This window comes from Odontesthes bonariensis, chromosome 19 (genome assembly GCF_027942865.1).
Source record: "Odontesthes bonariensis isolate fOdoBon6 chromosome 19, fOdoBon6.hap1, whole genome shotgun sequence".
NCBI classification, from domain to species: domain Eukaryota; kingdom Metazoa; phylum Chordata; class Actinopteri; order Atheriniformes; family Atherinopsidae; genus Odontesthes; species Odontesthes bonariensis.
This window is the reverse complement of record NC_134524.1, coordinates 30,055,510-30,077,499: the sequence shown is the minus strand read 5'-3', so window position 1 is coordinate 30,077,499 and position 21,990 is coordinate 30,055,510. Positions and strand designations below refer to the sequence as shown.

At 40.8% G+C, this 21,990-nt stretch overlaps 1 protein-coding gene across 4 annotated transcripts in view; it reads left to right on the top strand.

The window, feature by feature from the left end:
- peli3 (pellino E3 ubiquitin protein ligase family member 3) overlaps positions 1–21,990 on the top strand; it is a 68,978-nt gene that overhangs the window by 22,308 nt on the left and 24,680 nt on the right. For 2 of the 4 annotated variants that reach the window (XM_075450715.1, XM_075450714.1), the window contains exons 4-5: positions 9,395–9,496; positions 17,567–17,785. In XM_075450715.1, the coding sequence (XP_075306830.1) occupies positions 9,395–9,496; positions 17,567–17,785 (321 nt within the window). Of the gene's footprint in view, positions 1–9,394; positions 9,497–11,480; positions 11,881–17,566; positions 17,786–21,990 lie in introns of those variants that run through there. The other 2 variants (XM_075450717.1, XM_075450716.1) reach the window with 2 other exon arrangements.

Sequence of the window (21,990 nt, the reverse complement as noted above, 5' to 3'; positions counted from 1 at the left end):
TATGTAGAAATCTCTCACCTCAGACAGACCCTTTATTGCCCAAGAAGTGAATGTTGGATCCATCATACCTTGAAGGTAGGATTGGGGCGTAGCAGGACAGATCTGGGAGCTTAAGCACATTTTTTATTTGTTTCAAAATTCTGAATGAATTTGATAAAATAAAGTCAGATTTGAGCTGTTTCAGCAGTTTGGATAGCAGGCTATACTCGGAGAATAGAGCTGCAGATAAGGATGCCCCTGTTAATAGTATTGCTTTATGAGACTCCATGAAAGACCAACTAGGAAGGAGGTTAGACTCATGTTCGCCAGCAGTTGCTGCATGATACCAAAAAACCCATGTTCTGGCATTACAGGCCCAGTAATAGTGGCACATTACAGGGAGACCCAGACCACCTTCTGCAGTGGGTTTTTGAAGATGTGCCTTAGCTATGCGGGCTGGCTTGTTACCCAATATGAAGGGCATGATAAGGCTGTCTAGTGTCTTAAAGAAAGAAGATGTAAGGAAGATGGGCACATTTTGGAAAAGATAGATAAATTTGGGTAGCACAATCATTTTAATAATATTAACACGTCCTATTGATGATAGAGGGAGAAGTTTCCATTTTTCAATCATACCTCTGAGTTTAACAATAAATTCCATGTAGTTATGTTTGAAGAGAAGTTTGGGATTTCTGGTGATGTTAATACCTAAATATTTAAAGTGATCTGTTGCAAGCTTGAATGGATGGGCATTGAGAAAAGTGGAGTCTAGCTCGTCCGATAGGGGCATGAGCAAACTTTTGTCCCAGTTGATAGTAAACCCAGAAAATTGCCCAAATTGTTTTATCAAATCAAGGAGGGGGCGCAGGGACGCCTTTGCATCTGACAAAGACAAAATCACATCGTCAGCATACAGACCAATCAGTGTTCCCGCATGTTATTCCACTAATTTGAGGGCAAGCTCTAATTGCTATTGCCAGGGGCTCAAGTGCTAAGGCAAAAAGCATGGGGAACAGGCAGCATCCCTGTCTTGTACCACGCCCTAACAAGAACTGAGGAGACCTGTCAAAGTTAGTCAAAACTGAGGACCTAGGGCATGCATATAGCATTCTTAGCAATGTCATAAATTTGTCACCAAAGCCAAACTTTTCCAGGACGGCAAACATATATCTTATTTCGATTGTATCAAAAGCCTGTCGCACTTTTAGAGAGACAACAGCAGCATGGGACAATCCAGTAGAATACATTACATTCAACAGTCGACGAGTGTTAGAAAAAGCGAATCTATTGGGAATGAATCCTGTTTGATCAGGGTGGATCAGGGTGGATCAGGGTGCCAATATACTTGTTCAAACGATTAGTTAACACTTTGGCTATAATCTTTTGGTCAGAATTTAGCAAGCTTAAAAGGCGGTAGGATGCACTTCTGTCCTTGGCTGGCATCTTGGCCCAAAACCGAGTTCACTACGCTGAGATAATACTTCTTAGACAATTGGCAGTTAAAAAAAAAAAGTCTGTGTGCCGTAAATATTTATTATAAATGGAGTGAGCAACGCAGAGCTCTGCAGATACACGTCCTACTCCATCACCCCCCCATTCCACTAACTTGACATGGAAATGAGCTGTAGTCTAGAAAACTGGCGATTTTTTTTTTTTTGTGCGCCCTCACATAGAGTGCGTCCTGGGCGGTCGCCCACATTGCCCATAGCAAAAACCGGCCCTGGCTTAGCTGTATGCAGCGTGGCAGTCCAATAGTTGCATTCTCTAATCATGTAAGAATTAGCAATTTTGTCTGTAGTTGCCTTCCAACTAAAATGAACAACTAAAACCAACAAGAATTTTCGACAGAGTACTTCATAAAACAGTACAGTTACAGAGAACCTTTTGTGTGCATTTTTAAAAACGATTATAGAAAAATAATTAAAAAAAATAAAGAGGAAGAATTGTAATAATCATTGTAATAATTGTAATAATTCCAATGCTGCAGCAACTCAGAGGAGGCATGGAACTCTATGGTCTGATAAATCAGATGACTGCAAATGCTGAGGCTTGCCAACCTCTGTTTGTTCCAGGGATGATAACCAAAGTAACTGTATTAGTGTTTCTCGCTTTGCTCTAACAGACCATTTCTTAATGTATTTTTAATCATGTCTTTGCTAATTCTTTGCAAACATCCCTTCATTCATAAGCCTGACCCCGACTTCATCATGATGAATTGCCTCCCACAATACAGTGAAAAGGGAACATCCAGAGAGAGAACTGAAAGGAAGATTATTAACTTTTTCAGCAAGATTTCTTGGAGGAGATTGAAATATCAGGTATAATATTAAACATCACGTGAATAAAGTATTGATTAAATGATTTCTTTAATTAAACATAAACCTCGTTAGGTAAATATCTCGGTACACCTTAAATAAGACAAAACTAACTTATAAGTAACTTATCAGCAAATTATAGTAGATTGTTTTAAGTCGGTAATTCCTTAAATATTAATAAAAAAGTACTAGTTCCACTAGCAGATTTCACTTTTACCATGGGAAAAATGCCTCGTTATAAGTGAAATAATCTGCCAGTGCAGCTAGTACTTTTTCATCAATATTAAGCAATTATTGACTTAAAAGAAGCTGCTATATCTTGCTGATAAGTTACTTAAGTTTTGTAATAAGATATTTACTCTGGAAACTAGACCAAAAATACTTGGTGTGATTTTGTTTTTTGCTCTGTATACACCTAGCATTAACTGCTGTTTCATTTTCATTCTCGGAGGTTCTTCAAGCCCAAACACAGAAAGACTATTTAACTTGGTGAACATTTTTTCACCACAGAATCAATTTTCTGTGTATTGTTTCAATAAACATTTACAAAAAGAGCTACTATTGTGATGTTTACATGTTTTATCTTTGGTGTTAACAGCTGTCTGTTTGGATTTGTTACATACACTCACAACAAAAACCATCTCATTCAAAAGTATGTATTAACATTAAGAAATAAGCTGACCACTGCATATCACCCAAAAAATGAAAAGGCAAATTGGTGCAGACATAATGCATAAATAAATTTGTTTATTACAATCACATCTCAGGTATGCTCACCATACAAATTACCTGATGTCAGATTTTCAGTTTTTTTTTAACCAGCATATTTATTTGAATTGATTTATGCATCTGTCATTTACCTAAGTATCTCTTAGGCTACAAAATTTGAAAATATACCTTGTTATCTTCTCTTGTGTCTTTCATAACTCTTTCCGTTTAGAAACTTCCGCTTCTTGGTGCAGTCCTTTGATTTACTGGTTGTGTTTGGCTGTTTTTCATCTAACTGAATGTAGTATTTGCAAGGCATGCTTTGATTGGATGAAAAAGATCAGTCTGTGATTGGCTGGTGGCGTGGCTCATTTACATACAACTTAGAGTTGCAAGCGCAGACACAGAGCTGAGAGCGAGCAGAGTGAACTGAGCGAGCGAGCAGTTTGTCAGAGTTGTGTGTGAGATTCATACACACACGCTTAAAATTATTGTTCCTTCAGATAGATCTGTGCCCTCAAATCAGTGTCACTGCGCACTCAACCTGGTGGCACAAAAATCACGCCATAAATAGGCACCCCCGTTTCCTGGGACCTGCCACAGGGCAGGAGGGCCTGATGTCCACCGGGGCCTGGAGCGACCGTATTCGGGGAGCTACTTGGCAACCAGAAGGCAGCCACCCACCCCACCCCAGACGGCTCCTACAAATAAAGAAAAGAACAAAACAAACAAACAAACCACGCAGTCACTATAGTCCCAGCAGCCCGGGCCTGAGACCCACCATAACCCAGGCCCACCGAAGCTGCCCCCAACAAGAGAAAAGCACCGCCACACCCCACCGCACGCCACCACACCCTAAAAAAGAGAAACCTGTGGACACATCGAGATCCCAGAGCAACCAGCCCGACACCAGGAGCCGCACCAACCCACCCGCACCTTGGCGTGTCCAGGGCAACCCAGACCCCCCAGGCACAGGCAGGGCACCCCCGGGGAGAAAGGCAGCGCCCAGACACCAGGGCCCAGGCCCAGCACTACAACCCATGCCAGAGTGGCGCGGCCACCTGACCCAGAGCCAGCGTCCACCACCCCATGGACCCCAAGTGATGGGGTGACAGCTCCACCCACAAGCCCCCCAAACTGCCGACCAGGCCAGACACACAGCCCCCCCAGCAATGATCAACCTGGCCTCCACGACCCGAGAGACCACTAGATACCCGAAGCCCCACAGTCCCCCAGCACACACCCAACCGCCCAGAGCGGCGGGACAGCAACCCACCACCCCCACTATGTGATAAAGCTAATCAGCAGGGACCAGAGAGAATTAAATTCAGCCAATTTATGTTTTGAGGAGGCAGTTTCCATGATAATATAATCTAAATATCTAAATATAAATATAAATATAATCAGAACTTCTGGACAGGCGCACAAAACCACAAAGTTAGGACTGAAGGATAGATCTGCCTCCCATTTTGAGGATGGTAGAGAAATTGTGTCATCTATCTTATTTTTGATAGCAGTTTTGGTGTGCAGATGCTTAAAGATTCTGCTACCCTAATGGAGAGTTGTAAGTCTGGTTGGTGGAATTCTTAGTTATTATAGACTTAAGTTGTTGATATTCTAGAAATTTATTGCTACCTATCCCATGTTGTGATATGAGTGCATCAAATTAAATAAAATTTCCATTTTGGATTATATGTTCCAGATGTTTTATTCCTTTGTTCTTCCATAGAGTAAAGTTTAGCATTTTTTTGTTTTGCAGGATGTCAGGATTGTTCCAGATGGGTTTAAGTTTACACGGGAGAAGTGAGGCCTTTGTAATTTTAAGAAATTCCCACCAGGCTGTCAGAGAGGTGCTGATGTTAATGCTTTTGAAACTTTTGTGATGTTTTACGTTTGGACTTGTAAGTGGCAGGTCCGAGATTTCCAGATTATCACATAATTCTTGTTCTATATTTATCCATGGTTCATCGAGTGGGCTAGGTTTAAACCATTTTGATATATATTGTAACCTATTGGCTAAGAAATAGTGCTGAAAATTAGGTAAATCTAATCCTTGGTCTTCTGTAGTTTTTAAACAAACACGTGGTGGTTTGTTTTTCCACAGAAATGTGGAAATACATGAATTTAGTGACTTAAACCAAAAAGCAGATGGTTTTATGGGGATCACTGAAAACAAGTAGTTAACTTTCGGTAATACTATCATTTTAATGATAGCGACTCTCCCCATAAGTGATATGGGTAATTCAATTCAATTCAATTCAAAAATACTTTATTTATCCCAGAGGGAAATTAAATGTTGATGTAACTCAATTAAATCAAGGAGTTATTATAGATGCTGATGGCTGTGGGCAGGAAAGATTTCCTGTAGCGGTCCGTTTTGCATCCAAACTGAAGAAGCCTTTTACTGAAGAGACTCTGTTTTCCGATAACAGTTAACTCCGATAATTCCGATAATTATATTATATTGTGATAATATTTTGATATTATATTATATTATATATATATATTATGATAATATTAATTCCGATAACAGATAATGACTTCCAACGAGTGAGATCGTCCTCTACTGTCTTTAAGAGTTGAACATAATTTAGCTTTGTTAGCTCTGAGAGCCTGGAGGAAATGTTTATGCCTAAATATCTAATATTTCCTGACTGTAAAGTGATCTCAGGTATATTCTGGAAACTACCGTTGATACTGTGGTCTGAGACCAGTTAATAGAGTAGTCAGAAAGTACTGAGAATTTATTTATGAGTGTGATCATGTGAGTGAGAGATGTCTGTGAGTTCCGAAGGAAAAGTAATACATCATCAGCATAAAGACTTATTTTATGCTCAATATTTTTGGGTTGGATGCCTTTAATATTTCTATCTTGTCTGATAGCAGCTGCTAAAGGTTCGATGAAGATAGCAAAAAGTGAGGGTGAAAGTGGGCAACCTTGTCTGCTACCTCTCTGCAGACTGAAGCTTTGAGAAGTTTGATCATTTGTCCTGACACATGCATTTGGAGAGCTGTACAATATCCTTATCCAGTTGATGAAGTATGACCCCAAACCCGAATTTGTTTAATGCTGCATATAAAAATGTCCAGTTAACTCGATCAAATGCTTTTTCAGCATCAAGAGAGACAATTGTCGTTTCCAAGTTGTTGATGGTAGAATGGTCTATGGATTAATTAGCCCGTGTGTGTTAGTGGATGAGTGTCTACCCTTTATAAAACCTGTCTGGTCAGGATGTATTATGTAAATGTAAATGTAAATGTACTTTATTTATACAGCCCTTTACAGACAATCCTTGCGGTGTACCAAAGTACTTTACAGCAGGTAATAAATAAAGAGAAGAATAAGTAAAAACAAGTAAAAACAATAAAAGAACAGTGAAAGCAATAAAATACAACAAAATTGAATAAGATAAAAGTGTCATCCTACTACTGGGTATTAAAAGCAATCCTAAACTAGAAAGCTGCAAGCAGCTGTATGCGGAACCGAGATGTGCACACGTTGGACGTCGTAGTCGCGCAGCTCTGCCCACACGCACGATACCCTCTGTGTACGTACGAGCACATAATAACCCCAATGCGGAGGGGTTTTTGAAAATTTCTAGGGGGCACCACTGAGCCATTTTTCTCCGCCCACACACGATACCCTTAACATACGTACGAGGTCGACAGGGTCGACGTGTGTGCCAAGTTTCATGACTTTGCGATGATGATAAGGCTTTCAATTCACAAACGCCATCACACGATTTTCACCGCCTAGCCATGCCCACACCGTTTAGAGTTTGGAAAAGTTTCTCCGTGATTTTTTCCCCCCATGTCTGTGTTGAAAAAAAAGGATGTTTCCAACCACCAGCAGGTGGCGCTATAGGTGGAAACCCAGATTGGAATTTCTCAAGAACAGAGTTATTCTCAAGAAAGGACTGTAATTGTATAAAAACAACTTTTTCTAAAACCTTAGAAAGAAAGGGCAAATTGGAAACAGGTCTAAAATTTGACAATAATGAGGGGTCAAGCTTAGGCTTTTTAAGAAGGGGCCAGACCACAGCATGTTTAAAGGCAGCTGGGACAGTTCTTAATCTCAGGATGTAAGAGGGGGAGGAGGGGGTGCCTTGCGTATCTTGGTAGATGGTGGTCGCTGGAGTCCTGGCTGGGATAGAGACATCCTTTGGAAACCTTCGGTGATGTGGAGTAAAGGGTCTGGTGAGGGGGGAGGCTGGGGGTTGTTTGCCTCGCTGCTGTGTCCTTCACTCTTATCTGTACAGTCATGTTTGGGTTTGCCATCCCAACAGCATGACGTAATTTTACACCAAGTAATCTGCATCCAGTTAGATTCGGATGCACGCCATCAGCTCTGAAACGCTCCTTACAGTTCCAAAAGTTATCAATGAACTTAAACTCATGGGCGATTAGGGATGGGAATCGAAAACCGGTTCTTGTTGAGAACCGGTTCCCAGTGTTTCAATTCCTTGGAATCGTTTGGCGATTTTGCAAACGATTCCCTTATCAATTCCAGTGGGCGCAAATGATGTCACCACGCAACTTTGCGTGACGAGTCCAGTGCAGCCAGCAGTCAACAGTAAACATGGCGCCCAAGCGGTACAAACGCTCGAAAGTTTGATTACACGTCCCTAAAAAAGACGACAACAGGGCAACTTGCAAAGTGAATATTTCACCAAAGGGAGGAAATATTACCAACATGCAATAACTATGAATGAATGTCGCGTTTTCGATCTGCTCCAGACTAACGTTGGTGAATCTGAACCCAGCAGCAGCAGCAACGTTAGCATGTCCTCGGCTAACACTGCAGGTCACTAACTAACTAACTAACTAACTAACTAACACTGCCTATCATGTTAGCGCCATTTGCCTCATTGTAAAACCTGCTGTTAGTAATGGTTAAGGTTAAATGAATGCGTTCTCATGCATTACAATTAGATGAAATCATGAGAGACAGAGCCTGACTGGCTCAGAGCCAGAGGCTGGTGGTACTACCCCCAGTTCACATCTACCTCCAGCTTCTCCTTTCACCAGAGCAGGGAAGAGTTAAATTACCCAGGCCATGATAGACGAATGTGGACCTCACCGTTGTTGGGTTTGTAAGGTCATGACTCGTGTTACTTCTAAACTAAACAAAGTTGATGCTAATCGACCGGTTTGTTGTCCTTTTTCTCCAAATGAGAATCGATAAGGGAACCGATAAAGAACCGAATCGTTAAGCAGAATCGAAAATGGAATTGGAATCGTAAAAATCTTATCAATTCCCATCCCTATGGGTGATGCATGCATTTTAAAACCATGTGTTTAAAGCCTAACAAGCTAAGACGCCACTTGGAGACAAAACATCCAGAGCACAAAGACAAGCCAGTTGAATTTTTCAGACAAAATCTCGTAAACTCCTGTGCTCAACAGTCATTTTTACTAAAGCTATATCTGTGCCGGCAAATGCTCAACTTGCCTCATGAAGTTGCATACCGAGTGGCACATTGTAAAAAGCCGCACACAATACTGCAGCCCAGCAGACGTACTGTGTCAGTTTCTGGAGGAAGTAAACACCTGGATGAGAGAGAATTTTCTACAATTAAATGAAGACAAAACTGAGATCATTCTGTTTGGTAGCAAAGAGAAGAGGGTCAGCGTTGGTAAATATCTTGAGACTCGGACCCTTACAATCACTGACCAAGTTCGTTACCTTGGAGTGTTGATAGACTCAGATCTGACTTTCAGCAGCCACATCAAAGCTGTCACCAAGGCAACTTTTTACCAACTCAGAAACCTCAATAGAATTAAAGGTTTTCTCTCCCCAAAAGACCAGGAGAAACTCATCTATGCATTCATCTCCAGTAGACTCCATTACTGTAATGGTCTTTTAACTGGACTTCCCAAAAAGAGCATTAAACATCTGCAGCTCATCCAGAACGCAGCTGCTACAGTTTTACCCAGGACTAAGAGATCTGAACACATCAAACTTGTTTTAAAACATTTTTCTTATGTACCAAAGGGGGGCCCTGCAGAGAAAGTTTGGTAACCACTGAGTTAACCCAACATGCATGTGTTTGGACAGTGGGAGTACCCAGAGAGAACCTATGCATCCACAGCCAGGATTCAAACCAGAAAAAACCTCATGCTGTGACTAACTAATTTCTAAATTGTATGTGTTAATTTACCTGAAATGGGTTTAATGTAAATGTGTTAGTGTATTAATTAATCACTTGCATTTTAGTTAACAGGAAATGTTCTCTCTCCACTATAACAATGAGTAGGGTAAAATTTTAGCAGTTTGAGTTCCAGTTCAGTTATCCATCTAAATCACTTCATGTACTCTGTGTAGATTTTCCTGGAAGCCAGCTTCAGCTCTTCTTGTCATGTGACCTTAAAAATACAATTCTCATTGGCAGGCACTCAGCAACAAAAGTCAACACAGCATCTCTTACACGTTGTCACGGAGCCACTCCGTCATTGTGGAGTACACCAATGACATCAACACAGACATGTTTCAGGTAAGTGTCCACCCACACACATATGCACACATTTTTCCTGTGTGAACTAATTTAGAGATGCAAGACAGCGTGAGGGAAAAACAAACAGAACAGGAAATAATTAAAAAGTTAGCAAAACACAAATTTAAACATCTCTCATCAATTTTTACAATAATGCTGAAGATTTATAATCTTCAAATTAGCACAAGCAGATAAACAGGAAAACTGTATAATAAACATTAACTGAGACTTGGTGATATAAAGTCAAATATGGGTCACAATTATTAGGCAAGTGAGGATGTTGACCATGTCATAATTTTTATGCATATTGTATACTTCAAGCTGTATACAATTTATTTTTTGTGGAGAAGAAAATAATGCCACTGTCAAGAGCAGGAATACTGTCACCAATGATATTGCTGCAGTTTCTGGAAGATGAAATGCTTAGTGTGTTTCTGTGTTTCACGAAGTTCGTGAGCCAAGACAATTCAGTCAATAGAGGCGAAGGTCTGAAGCCCCCGACATCACCACTTCGAGTCTGCCCTCTTCTTTGCCTTCACGTATCTGTCCCGTAGCTTCTTCCACACATTCTTACAGAACTCTCCCTCTTTCCCCAAAGTTCTGCCAATCTTTGTCTACGAGTTTTGGGAGTTTACGTGGTCCCTGTGCTGTTTCACTGCAGTTTTCTACAGGTGCCTGTACAAACGCACCTCCTGACTGAGCCTAGTCTCAAATTGGTCCATCCGGTTTGTCGTTCTCGGAGCAGCCAAGTTACAAAAATCGACTGATGCACGACAACTCGCTGCGCCGTCTTTTCAAGGCAAGCGCCAGGCCTGAAACGTCATTTTGACGTCATGGGTTGGCTGTGCCGTGAGCAACGCATCAACTGTAAATCCAGCTTTACACACAGTATAAAAACCTCATTTAAAGGTAGGGTAGGAGATCCTGGATTTTGAGTCCAGCGAAGCTGCATTTTGAAATAACACAGGTAAAAAGTCCCAACCCTTTTCTTCACTTTCCCCCAGAAGGCACGCCTCTAGAGTACATGAACGCGCACGAGCACGACGGTGCACGAGCGCTGTTCTGACAGCAAGCATCGATCGTTGCCGTATTTAGTATTTAGTATTTAGTATTTAGTATTTAGTATATGCTAACTATCCGTTTAATAATGCTAGGTGCTAGCCAAGCCTGCTCTAGTTTAGCTTCCTGCCAAGCTTCTGGACGCGTAATTCGTTCACGGAGCAGGGTACGCGCACAAGGGGGGGGAGGGGGAGGGAGGAGCAGATTGCAGTTTGATAGACGGCATCAGTATCCAATCATTGTGAACGGTCCGTTCACAATGATTGGATACTGTTTTTCCTAGATTGTACGTTCTAGAGGCCACCAAAAAATTTCATATTTGTGTCAAAACTTTTAATTAATTAGTTGCAATGGGGGTGTGAAGAGTATTTGAAGCAATATGTAAAAAAATGTTCCAGAAAAAGATCCCGTACCCCGCCTTTAAGGGCTTGAGCTGTCACTTGAGAAAGAATCATTCCAAAATCAAAAGAATTCAGTTCAGACTTGAGAAAAACTAGTGAGAGATGTGTCTAAAGACCCTAGAACAACTACCAAAACACTAGTCAAGTCAGGAGTGTCAAACAAGACAGTCACTAGAGCCCTGTACAGAAATGGACTACAAGGATGCAGGCCAAGAAAAACTCCACTTCTACAGAAGAGACCCCTTCGAGCCAGACTGAAGTATGCTAAGGATAGTGTTCTTTATCTGTTTCTTGGTAAGCATTATTTTTGGTTTGATGTAATAATACTGTATAAATAAATTGAATTAAAACAGGTAACTCCAAAAACCTCAAATTTCTATACTACTACTAATTTAACTTACAAGAACTTTCATCAATTCTGTAATTTGTAATCTGTAAAACTCTGTAATGTTTTACCCTCTTTCATGGCAGGTTGGCTGACTGTTAGTCGAAATATTTTGAGAACATTGTATATCACATCATAATTATTATGTTTTTACTGCATTCATCTGACCATGTTAGATCAAAATATGGAACTGGTGTTATCGTTTCATCATTACAAGTTTTCCTCCATCAATCCATTTTCTTCACCCACTTAATCTAATTTTAGGGTTACTGGGGGGCCTATTCAGCTGTCATTTGGCGAGAGGCAGGGTACTCCCTGGACAGGTTGCCTGTTCTTAGAGAGACAAACGAGACACACAGCCATGCACGCTCATACCTAGGAATAATTTAGAATCACCAATCAACCTAAAATGCATGTTTTTGGAAGGTGGGAGGAAGCTCGAGCACCTGGAGACAACACACGTGTACACGGGAGAACATGCAAACTCCACACAGAAAGGCCCATGTTGGAAATCGAACCTGGAACCCTCTTGCTGTGAGGTGACGGTGCTCACCACCACAACACTATGCAACCCACAAGTTTTTGTTTTTTAAAAAAATCTTTAAACTTGTTTCATGGTTTTTGGTATCTGATTACCGATAACTTCAGTTTTTCATTGTCACTGTAGGCTGCTAGTATTCCCATTTTTATTCAATCGTCTATAATCTTTCAATTACTTTGGTAATGACATGATAATTACATATTTATCGTCAGGCTATTACTCCATAATTACCATGCTTTCTCTCTTCCTCTTTCTTTCTGTTTTTCTCCTAAATGCCTATTTCTGTTAAAACAGATTTAGTCCCAATTGTGACCAAATGCTAGCTCTGAGTTATCTCTGTATGAAGTTCCCTAAAATGATTTTTCTTTTGTTATCATTTTTTTGAAATGATAGAAATAAAATTCTGTGATTAGAAAGTAACTTGTGTTTAAAATGTAAGAGAATATGGCTCAAAGACATATTAAATGTTGAAAGTGATAAGATTTTCAAATTCTTTTTAAGTACCAAGGGATCCATTTTGTTAACATTACTTCAGCTTTGTTTCACGACTATCGCAAAAACACAAATACTTATCTATCTCAAGAAGAAGAGACACTCTTTTGTTAGTAATGTACAGATGGGGGGGGGGGGGCAATTTTAAACAGAGCCCACCCCAGCACTTGCAATGCAGCCTGGACTATCCCTCCCAGGGGATTTCGCAACTATTCACAACTTGGATTTTGCGACCAATGTGTTGGTAAACATCTCAAAAGTGACAGTTACCTGAATGACACCCAAAATGGGGAGGTGGGTCAGTGACTCACATATGACCCCAATGAACCAAGAAGCAAAGTCAAGTTCTATATGGTGAATTTTAATAGCAATGGGCCTCATGTGAGAACATTTTTGTATTCTTATTCTAAATTTCTCTCACTTTTTTCGTACGAAGGTGTCGTACAAACACCAAACGTCAGATTCAACAAACGCTCTTAACTTTGGAAAAAGTGTGTAAACGACCTGCGTAAATGATGAATGCTACCCGTGCGTATTTAAAGGGGAACTCCGGGGCATTTGAAGCGCATTTCCATTGCTAGAGGTTGTCAAATACTGACGGTAGGACACAGACTGGTGCAAATCGGCGCTCCCTGTGAAGCGATTGCGCTGTTTGCGCAGCCTGTCATGCTAACCAAATACGTGGTGGCTAGGGGCAAGCGCTAAACCTTCCACGTAAAACAACAACTTGCACACTGCAGAAACGTCACACCACTTTATAAACCATCCGACAATAAAGTCACAAGCCTTACCATCAAAACCATATGCATGGTTCTCACATTACTGGCATGGGGACGTTACAAAACAACTTTATAAACAGCATGTCACTTACCTCTTGTCGGTAGGCGCGCGCATGTTAAAGCCCAAAACAGTCAATGGACGATAATCCCATATACAAAACAATTATCTTCTCTAGAAAAACTGCGTTCAAGTATTTAAAACATTACAACAATACATGCTCAGTAATATTGTTGTAATGTTTCAAATACTTGAACGCAGTTTTTCTAGAGAAGATAATTGTTTTGTATATGGGATTATCGTCCATTGACTCTTTTGGGCTTTCACATGCGCGAGCATACCGACAAGAGGTAAGTGACATGCTGTTTATAAAGTTGTTTTGTAACGTCCCCATGCCAGTAATGTGAGAACCATGCATATGGTTTTGATGGTAAGGCTTGTGACTTTATTGTCGGATGGTTTATAAAGTGGTGTGACGTTTCTGCAGTGTGCAAGTTGTTGTTTTACGTGGAAGGTTTAGCGCTTGCCCCTAGCCACCACGTATTTGGTTAGCACGACAGGCTGCGCAAACAGCGCAATCGCTTCACAGGGAGCGCCGATTTGCACCAGTCTGTGTCCTACCGTCAGTCCAAAAAGGAAAATCTGTCATTTTTAGCAGAGTCAGCAGTGGAATTACAGGACCTGCTAAAGCGAAGAAATGGAAAGCAATTACGAGTGCTGTTAATTCCGTGTCACCTGTAGTTCATAATGTCACCAAAATAAAGAAGAAATAGTTTGATATGAAAATGGCTTGAAAAAAAACGTCTCGCCATGGCCAGGCACTCGATGACTGTAACTAAAGCCGTGCAATCAGTTGTTGCCTCATCATGATGGCTCTTTTTTTTTTTTTAGAATATTTTATTTTAAATTTTTAATAATGACATCACAAGAATCACAATGAGACACAATTCAAACAATAAGACATACTTAAAGTAAAATACACTCACAACAATATAACACAACAACCAAATGACAAGAGGGGCTGAGAGGGGGTGGGTAAGATGAGGGAGGAATATAATCTATAAGGATAGAATAAAATATATATGAATCAAGAATATATCGAAAGACAGATGGTATCAGATTCGCTCATATATCTTGTCGAGTCCAGCTCGATAACATGACGGTCAGTCAATTCACTGTGCTGGTAGATTTAGCATATACCTCAAAAATGGTTACCATATTTTATTAAAAGTCCCACCTCTACCTTGCATCCAGTAGGTTATTTTTTCAAGTGTCACACAGCTATTAATCTCACCCAACCACATTTTACTTGGGATGGGGGCATCCGATTTCCATTTTGTTGTAATACATTTCTTAGCAATTGCCAAAAGGACCTCTGTAAGTTTCTTACCATAAACTGTCTTTAGATGGGAATTTGTAAAGTTTCCTAATAAACAAATCTCCGGGTCTATTAGAATCATGGTGCCATGAATGTCTGATAATGTTTCACAAACCCCCTTCCAAAAATCCTGCAACTTAGAGCATTGCCAGGTGGCATGGAGGAACGTTCCTTCCTCCATGCCACATCTAAAACAAAGATGTGATATATTAGAATTATATCTATGTAATTTTTGTGGGGTGACCTATAACTGATGTAAAAAATTGAATTGTACTAGTCTAAATCGAGCATTCAGAGTAGAGGTGAGACCCCCCCCCCTGCACAAATCATTCCATAACTGCCTCTCAATAGAAATACCCAAATCCTTTTCCCATTTGATTCTGGAAGCATCCATACCAGCAGGGCCGCCGATAGGGGGGGACAAACGGTTATTTTGTCCCGGGCCCAGGAATGTGGGGGGGCCAAAAAAAAAGGAAAAAGGAATATGCACATTAGTCCGCAAATATGTCCAAATGTTTCAGGCACGCACGCCAATCAGGCTGAATTGATTTGAGAATCATCCCCGGTCAGCTGAATGACAGCCAGTGTAACGCGGCTCTGGTTTAACCTTATTTTGTTTAAAATAAGCCAGTATAGACATGGCAACGTGTGAAATTGCCATTTAGATAGAGTTGAATGTAACAAAATTGTTTAGACTGATTTAACTTGACACTCGCCAGATGAATGGGCTCCGCCTTGTTCCCCGAACATTCTCAGAAAGTTCAGCGGACATACAGGGGGTGTATGGCGATAAATAAAAGTATCCTTAACATGATTCCCTTGGTCAAGTGAAAAATGGTTGATGAAATGTGCAGTTTATGAGCTCTAAATGAATAAAATAGCGTGAGTTTTATTGTGGTAGGATTTTGAAAGCCATAACTCCACTCAGTCCATATCCATATCCAGGCAAAGTGGTAAATAATCCTTTTGGTTTATCCGCAATAAATGAGAGACTGGGAAAGTAGAGGTGGGTGTGGGTGGGTTGCTACGGGGGTGGGGGGGTGGGGGGGCATTCAGAGAATTTTGTCCCAGGCCCAGCCAAACCTGTCAGCGGCCCTGCATACCATATATAGTTAAAGTTGACATGAGTGCTGTATACACCCTTGAAATGATTTTACCTAATGGCTGATTGGCATGACACATTTCCTCAACCGGAGACATAGACGGTAACTTCCAACTTCCTTTTTGATCAGTTCTTATAAAGTCACGAATTTGGAGATAGCCAAAGAAATCTTTATTCGTCAATTCAAACTTATCTTTTAACTGTTGTAATGACATGAATACTCCCTTTTCATAACAGTGCTCCAGTCGGCAAATACCCTTTTCCTGACAGGATCTAAAGCTACCAGACTGAAAAATCTTCGGTAGCATTCCATTTCCCCATAATGGGGACTTAGTGGAAAGAGAACCCTTTAGCCTAAACAGTTCACGAATTTTAATCCAAATTTGGATTGACTGAATTATTAACGGGTTGTCAGTTTCATTCTTGATAGATTTATTATCCCACTTATAAAGCAAATTTATTGGCACCTCCTCTTTTATCTCTGTTGACTCAATTTTGAGCCACGACGGAGGAGCCTGCACATCAAACATCTGTGCCAAGAACCTTAACTGAGCGGCATAATTGTAGATTTGAAAATTAGGGAGCCTGAGACCTCCATCCTCATACGGCAGCTCATGATGGCTCTTTGATGGGGCGGTTCATGAGGGGGGTCTTCTGGCATGTTGTCTGCCGGCTGGTTCAGGTTGGGGGAGACCCTCGTTCATGGCAATATTGTGCAAAACGCAGCATGGCAGAATAATCTGCAGTTAATTTGTAGGCTACTTGTTCGACAGCGGTGTATGGGAATTTGATGTAGGCCTACCATGGGTGATAAACTGATGAGAGTTTTGATGACCAAGGGGAGTGCACGACTCACAGAGGACTGGGACACCCTGATCTGTCTCCAATCTCCCTCTGAAAGGTTCCCGTGGCCAAAAATCCAAGAGTGGTGAGGACCTGGACGTGTGGTGGAATTGGGCTTGATCGGCGTTTTTCTCTCTGGAGTTGTGGCTCTAGAAAGCTGCATATTTGCAGCAGCACAGTCCATGGCAATCTAAACCATCTAAATCTAAGATGACAGCCATTCGTCTGTCTCAGCAAGGATATCTACACGCTCTCTTCCAAGAGCCTGACGTGCTAAGGCATCCAAAAGTAGCAAGTCAGCCGCTGGTTAGGCTACACTTCCCATTGACCTTGTTATATACAGAGTTAAATTCACCTTTAATTAGTACATCATTTAAGTCAAGCAGAGTAATGTCAGCATCATTATAGGGTATAATGTATATATTTATTTATGTTTGCTTCAAAATACAATCCATTAGCCAAGCAAACTTGATTCGAATAACAGCGGACTATTTTACGAAGCTCCTACGACAGGTCTGGATCACTCGTAAATTCTGTTCGTACCTGAAAGAAAACTTAAAATACAAAAAAATTGGTGAATGCGCAAATCCTCTTAAATAAATCATACGCACGACTTAAGAACAAATCTGTTCGTACGAACGGTTGTTGCACGAGGCCCAATGTGTTGTTTTTTATACAGTGACGTGAAATAATGTGTCAAGTAATCATGAAAAATACTGTACTCCTGGATAGGGTCTACACTAGTGGGCTGTAATAAGGCAAAGCAGATGGGGCTACCACTCTAATAAGCACCACAGTCAGAAAGGGACTGAGGGAGGAGTTTTCAAATTCAAGTTTTCGAATGTGAATATTTGCAGCCTCTAAAAATAGTTCAAATGTTCTTCAATAAAAACCAAAACTACCACCATGGCAGGATTTCCCTTTTGAAATTGGGTGACCCTGTCATTTCACTGACCTGCTCAATAAATGCTTACATATTACACTTACAACTGTGTCATGCAATCCTCCCTGCACAGTAAGATTCTAGCATGCATGGTTAATTTTGTACATAGCTGAATGGTGACAGTAATCTTTTTCTCTTGGTTCTCTCAGATTGGTAGATCCACAGAGAGCATGATTGACTTTGTGGTCTCAGATACGGTGGGAAGCGGCAGTGGTCAGAGTGGGGGTGCAGCAGGGGACAGTGGATGTCAGTCAGCTCAAAGCACCATCTCACGCTACGCCTGCCGCATCATGTGTGAACGCAGTGCTCCCTACACAGCTCGCATCTATGCTGCTGGCTTTGACTCCTCCAAAAACATCTTCCTTGGGGTAAGTAATATTTCCCCCTTGGATTCATAATTTCTTTATATGATGGTATACAGGGACTGGTAGCTATATTAAGATTGACATGGTTGTTGCCACCCCATGAGCAAAATCATCACTGTTGATGACAGTACATATGAACTGGCAAACAAGTAAGCAAGCAATCATGAGTCAGACGTCTCCATTAACTTGGATCCTATGAGACCTCTGGCTAGCAGCTGTTAAGTACACAAGGCGAGTTAGTGGACTCACAGAAAGACTGCGAACTCCCCGGAAACACAGCAGACTCAGATTATTCAGTTGAATATGTTCACTGACTCGAATTGGGGGACTCAAGCTGTAAATTCCAATGATTCAGTTTACTGACTTCACTCCAGTCAGGGAATCTAAGTTAGATATTGCAATAAATAAGTGGTAAAACTCGTTGTGTGGCTAATATTTTCTGCACATGCTATGATGATGATAATGATAATCATCATCATTATGACAAGGTTGTTCTCTGTGCACCACTCTGTCAGCCTTTGTACCTGTAAGCAGACTCATCACCTTTGGTGATCAGTCCCACTACACTTGTGTAATCTGCAAATTTCACTATGGTGCTGGTATTGTGAGATGGAGCGCAGTTGAAAAAAAGGGCTCAGCATGTAGTCCATGCATAGGTCCCCTGCAGCTCCAGGTGGTGCAGGACGGTGTGGAGCGTCGTGGAGATGGTGTCGTCTCTTGACCTTTTAGCTCTGTATGCAAACTGATGGGGGTCCAGGGTGGGTGGCGGGGCAGTTTTCATGTGTTGTAGAACCAGTCTTTCACGACACTTCATGATTACAGGTGTCAGTGCTACAGGCCTGTCGTTACTCAGGGTTTGTTATTGAAGACTGTTTGGGAGCTGGCACTATGGTGGATGTCTTTAGGCAAGTGGGTACAGTGCATTGTGAGAGGTTGAAGATATTACAACGGCTTGTTGCTGGGAAACACACAGATCTGTTTTGTAGTTGTGATATTGTCCATGCAGCATTTGATTTAAAACAGTACAGAAGAGGTGTAGGTGCCAATGTTGTGTAGCAGTCACAGTGCCGTGTGGATTAAGAGTTCTTTCAAACTTTGACGAAACCAACATTCCTGTGGGGGATGTTTACGTATGTGGATAAAAAACAGATCTTAATTTTCTTTCCACAAAGGAAAAAGAGACAGAAACTGCCTAATTTACAACAACCTTCGGCCTTTTGAAAGCTTTTCGTGGAGTGGAACTCCAACAGACGCTTGCCATAAAATTGGGATAAACTAAAATGAACAAAGGATCTTTCTGTTGGAAAAGTGGGACACCGTACTATCTTATCTTCACCATAAATCGAAGTTGACACTTTAACACCCTTTTCCACCAGAGAACCGACCAGATGGCTACACACGAACTGAGAAGACTTCACTAAGACTCACTTTTAGTCGAACCTTAAAACTATATTAAATGTGTTTGATAACCGTATACAATTTCTTTCAGGTTTCCAGCTTGATCACAAGACGCATATAGAGACAATTTGTACGATTCTGGCTTAAATATTGACTGAGAAATAATCTTGTTGGGAAAAGACAAACCCGCCGACGGAACAACATTGCCCCCTAGTGGTCTGTAGTGTTGAACATTTAAATCCCCACAGACCCAGTCAACCGGACAAGATATATGCAACAATTTAACTTTTAACGATGTCCCTTCGGTATCTATTTGGTATTTGTTTGGTGCCCCCATTGTTAACACAGAAAATCAACATTGTGTGGTTCGCTATATGTCACGACTTCATAGATATCCATCTGAATTTTGAAACTCATAATCGTCTCTATTATGTTGTGTGTTATTTTGATGTCTTTATATTGCAAGTCTATGTTATATCTTTAATCTGCATATCTTAACAAGATGTGGTGTTTTCAGAATCACCGAGACAAATGTTCTATGAGACAGAGTAATGGAGAAATAAGAGTTTCCTTTGTTCTATCCAGAAATCCCCACATAAAAGGCTGAGTAGATCATCTTACATAGAGAAACCCAGGCAGACGTTCACCACAGTTCAGGCATATCATTGGCTGAAAGAGTAGTGTAAGCTTACGTCATGCCCCGCCTCCAAGAGTCAAACCACGGAACCCGCGAATCCAAACGGAGAAGAAAGAAGGAAGAGAAGAGAGAGAGGAAGGAGATTTGAGCAGACACAGAGCAGAGAACAGGACGCAGATCACAGTTGCTCAGAGAGAGTTGGAGATGACTTGATAAGAAAAGAAGAGCTCACCAGAGTTTTGGCAGTTTCCCATAATCTCAGGAGAGAGCGGAAAGACGAGAGGATGAAGCCCTCCATAACCAAGGGAGGCCCCGGAGACGAGAAAGAAAGACCCGAACAAAGATAAGAACAGAATTAAGTTTTCCTACCAAGAAAGCCAACTCAAGCAACCTTTTATTAATCTTCTGTGAACTTAAGTTCACTTCATCAGAGAAGCAACGGACGAACTCTGACACTCGGAGGATTTGATCATCTAACCACAGCCCTCGGCACCATCGTTCCCGTTTCCCGGTGAAAAGAAGCAACTGAGAAGTCCGCTAAAGTCAGCAACCACAACCAGGAAGGCCCAGAGAGCGGAAGAGAAATCCCCTCGGACCCCGCGTGGCCGCTGCCGTGTTCCGAGCTGACTAAGCAGAACTTCAGCATAGTAAGACCGACCCGTTTTCACCTTAAAGTGGGTTTGATGGATGTCTCGAGGCTTTCACAGAATGATAAATTAATCCGAAATGTCAGTATTTAGCATCAAATAGTCAGCCAACCTGAACTATTTGAATACATCCAGTATCCCTCCATTCCCCATATTTTATTTTCCATTCACTAAGTGTTTTATATAATCACCTATATTCAATGCATCTCCTGTTTGTTTTAAAGGTTCATGTTTTGGTCATATCATTTTAATAAATAGCTCATATATCTATATATATGTTATAATCACAGATTGTGTCGTATGCTTTCTTTACGTAATGTCTGTCCAACCAAACGAGAACTTTCACGAAAGTAGCGAGATATGAGACTGATTATTAATTGATTATTAAATTGATTATTAATTTAACATACCAGGATCGTAAGATTTTAACAGTTTTCTTCCCTGACTGTAACTTAAAACAAGTTAAAATAAAGGAAGGTGGTGCCCTAAATTCGAGGTTTAAGGTTTATTTGAGACAGTGAGTATGTCTTATAAATCCTTATATTTGATGCATATATAAATGCCCAATAACGCTACAGTTGTCATCCTGGAATATAGTCCAGTCTGTGTCACTGAAGCGGTCTTGCAGTTGTTTAGAAGCCCCCTCTGGCCACACTTGCATGACTGGCAGTGGGTCTGTTCGTGCCGATACGTGGTCTGTATGCTGGACATTGAGATGTGTTCAGACTGCCCAAGGTGGGGTAGGGATGATGCTTTAAGCCCATGCTTGATGTTGCTGACATGGTCAAGTGAAATAGGTTGAAGTAATGAAGACACCTGAAGATGCCAAAGTAGCAAAAGAAACATTGAATTTTATTAGAAAAGCATTTGTTGGATTACTAATTAGCACAATATTCTATAAAGAAGGTCAAATGAGTAATAGTTAAAATGACTGCAGTGTAATATGTAGCACAGGAGTTGAAGAGAGATGTCCTCGGTGAGAGCAATGTTTTTAAACTGGTTTTAAACTTTTATTTCAATTGAGTGAAAGAGTTTTAAATGGCAACAGGTTGAACACACTTGAAGCTGTGTTTTGTGTACTACCAAACAGTGAGAGTCAGTTAGAGAATTTGAGAGATTGCTCTCGCTTCAAGGGTCATAGCTGAAATTCTTTAAATGTAGTTACATTGGCTGAAAGAGGACAATTTTTTAAGGTATAATTTGTTTCTCTAAGTTAAACTGTATGAAAGTTAGAGGAATTTGTTTGAAAAAACTGAAAAAGTTTAAATTTATCAGTGCGCACTGCTGAATATCTCATTCATAAAAATCAAGAAGGAGCAAAATGTTCATGTTTTTGAAACATGAACAGTTTAGCATCTAATCAGAAGTGCAAAGTGCAGCAAGTGATATATATTCAGTACAATAAGAGCAGTTATGTGCAGATAAGAGAACTATTGAGATGTGAGAATAGTTTAGCAGTATAAAATCAATGGGAATGAATTAGCATTTATACACTATATTGCCAAAAGTATTCACTCACCCATCGA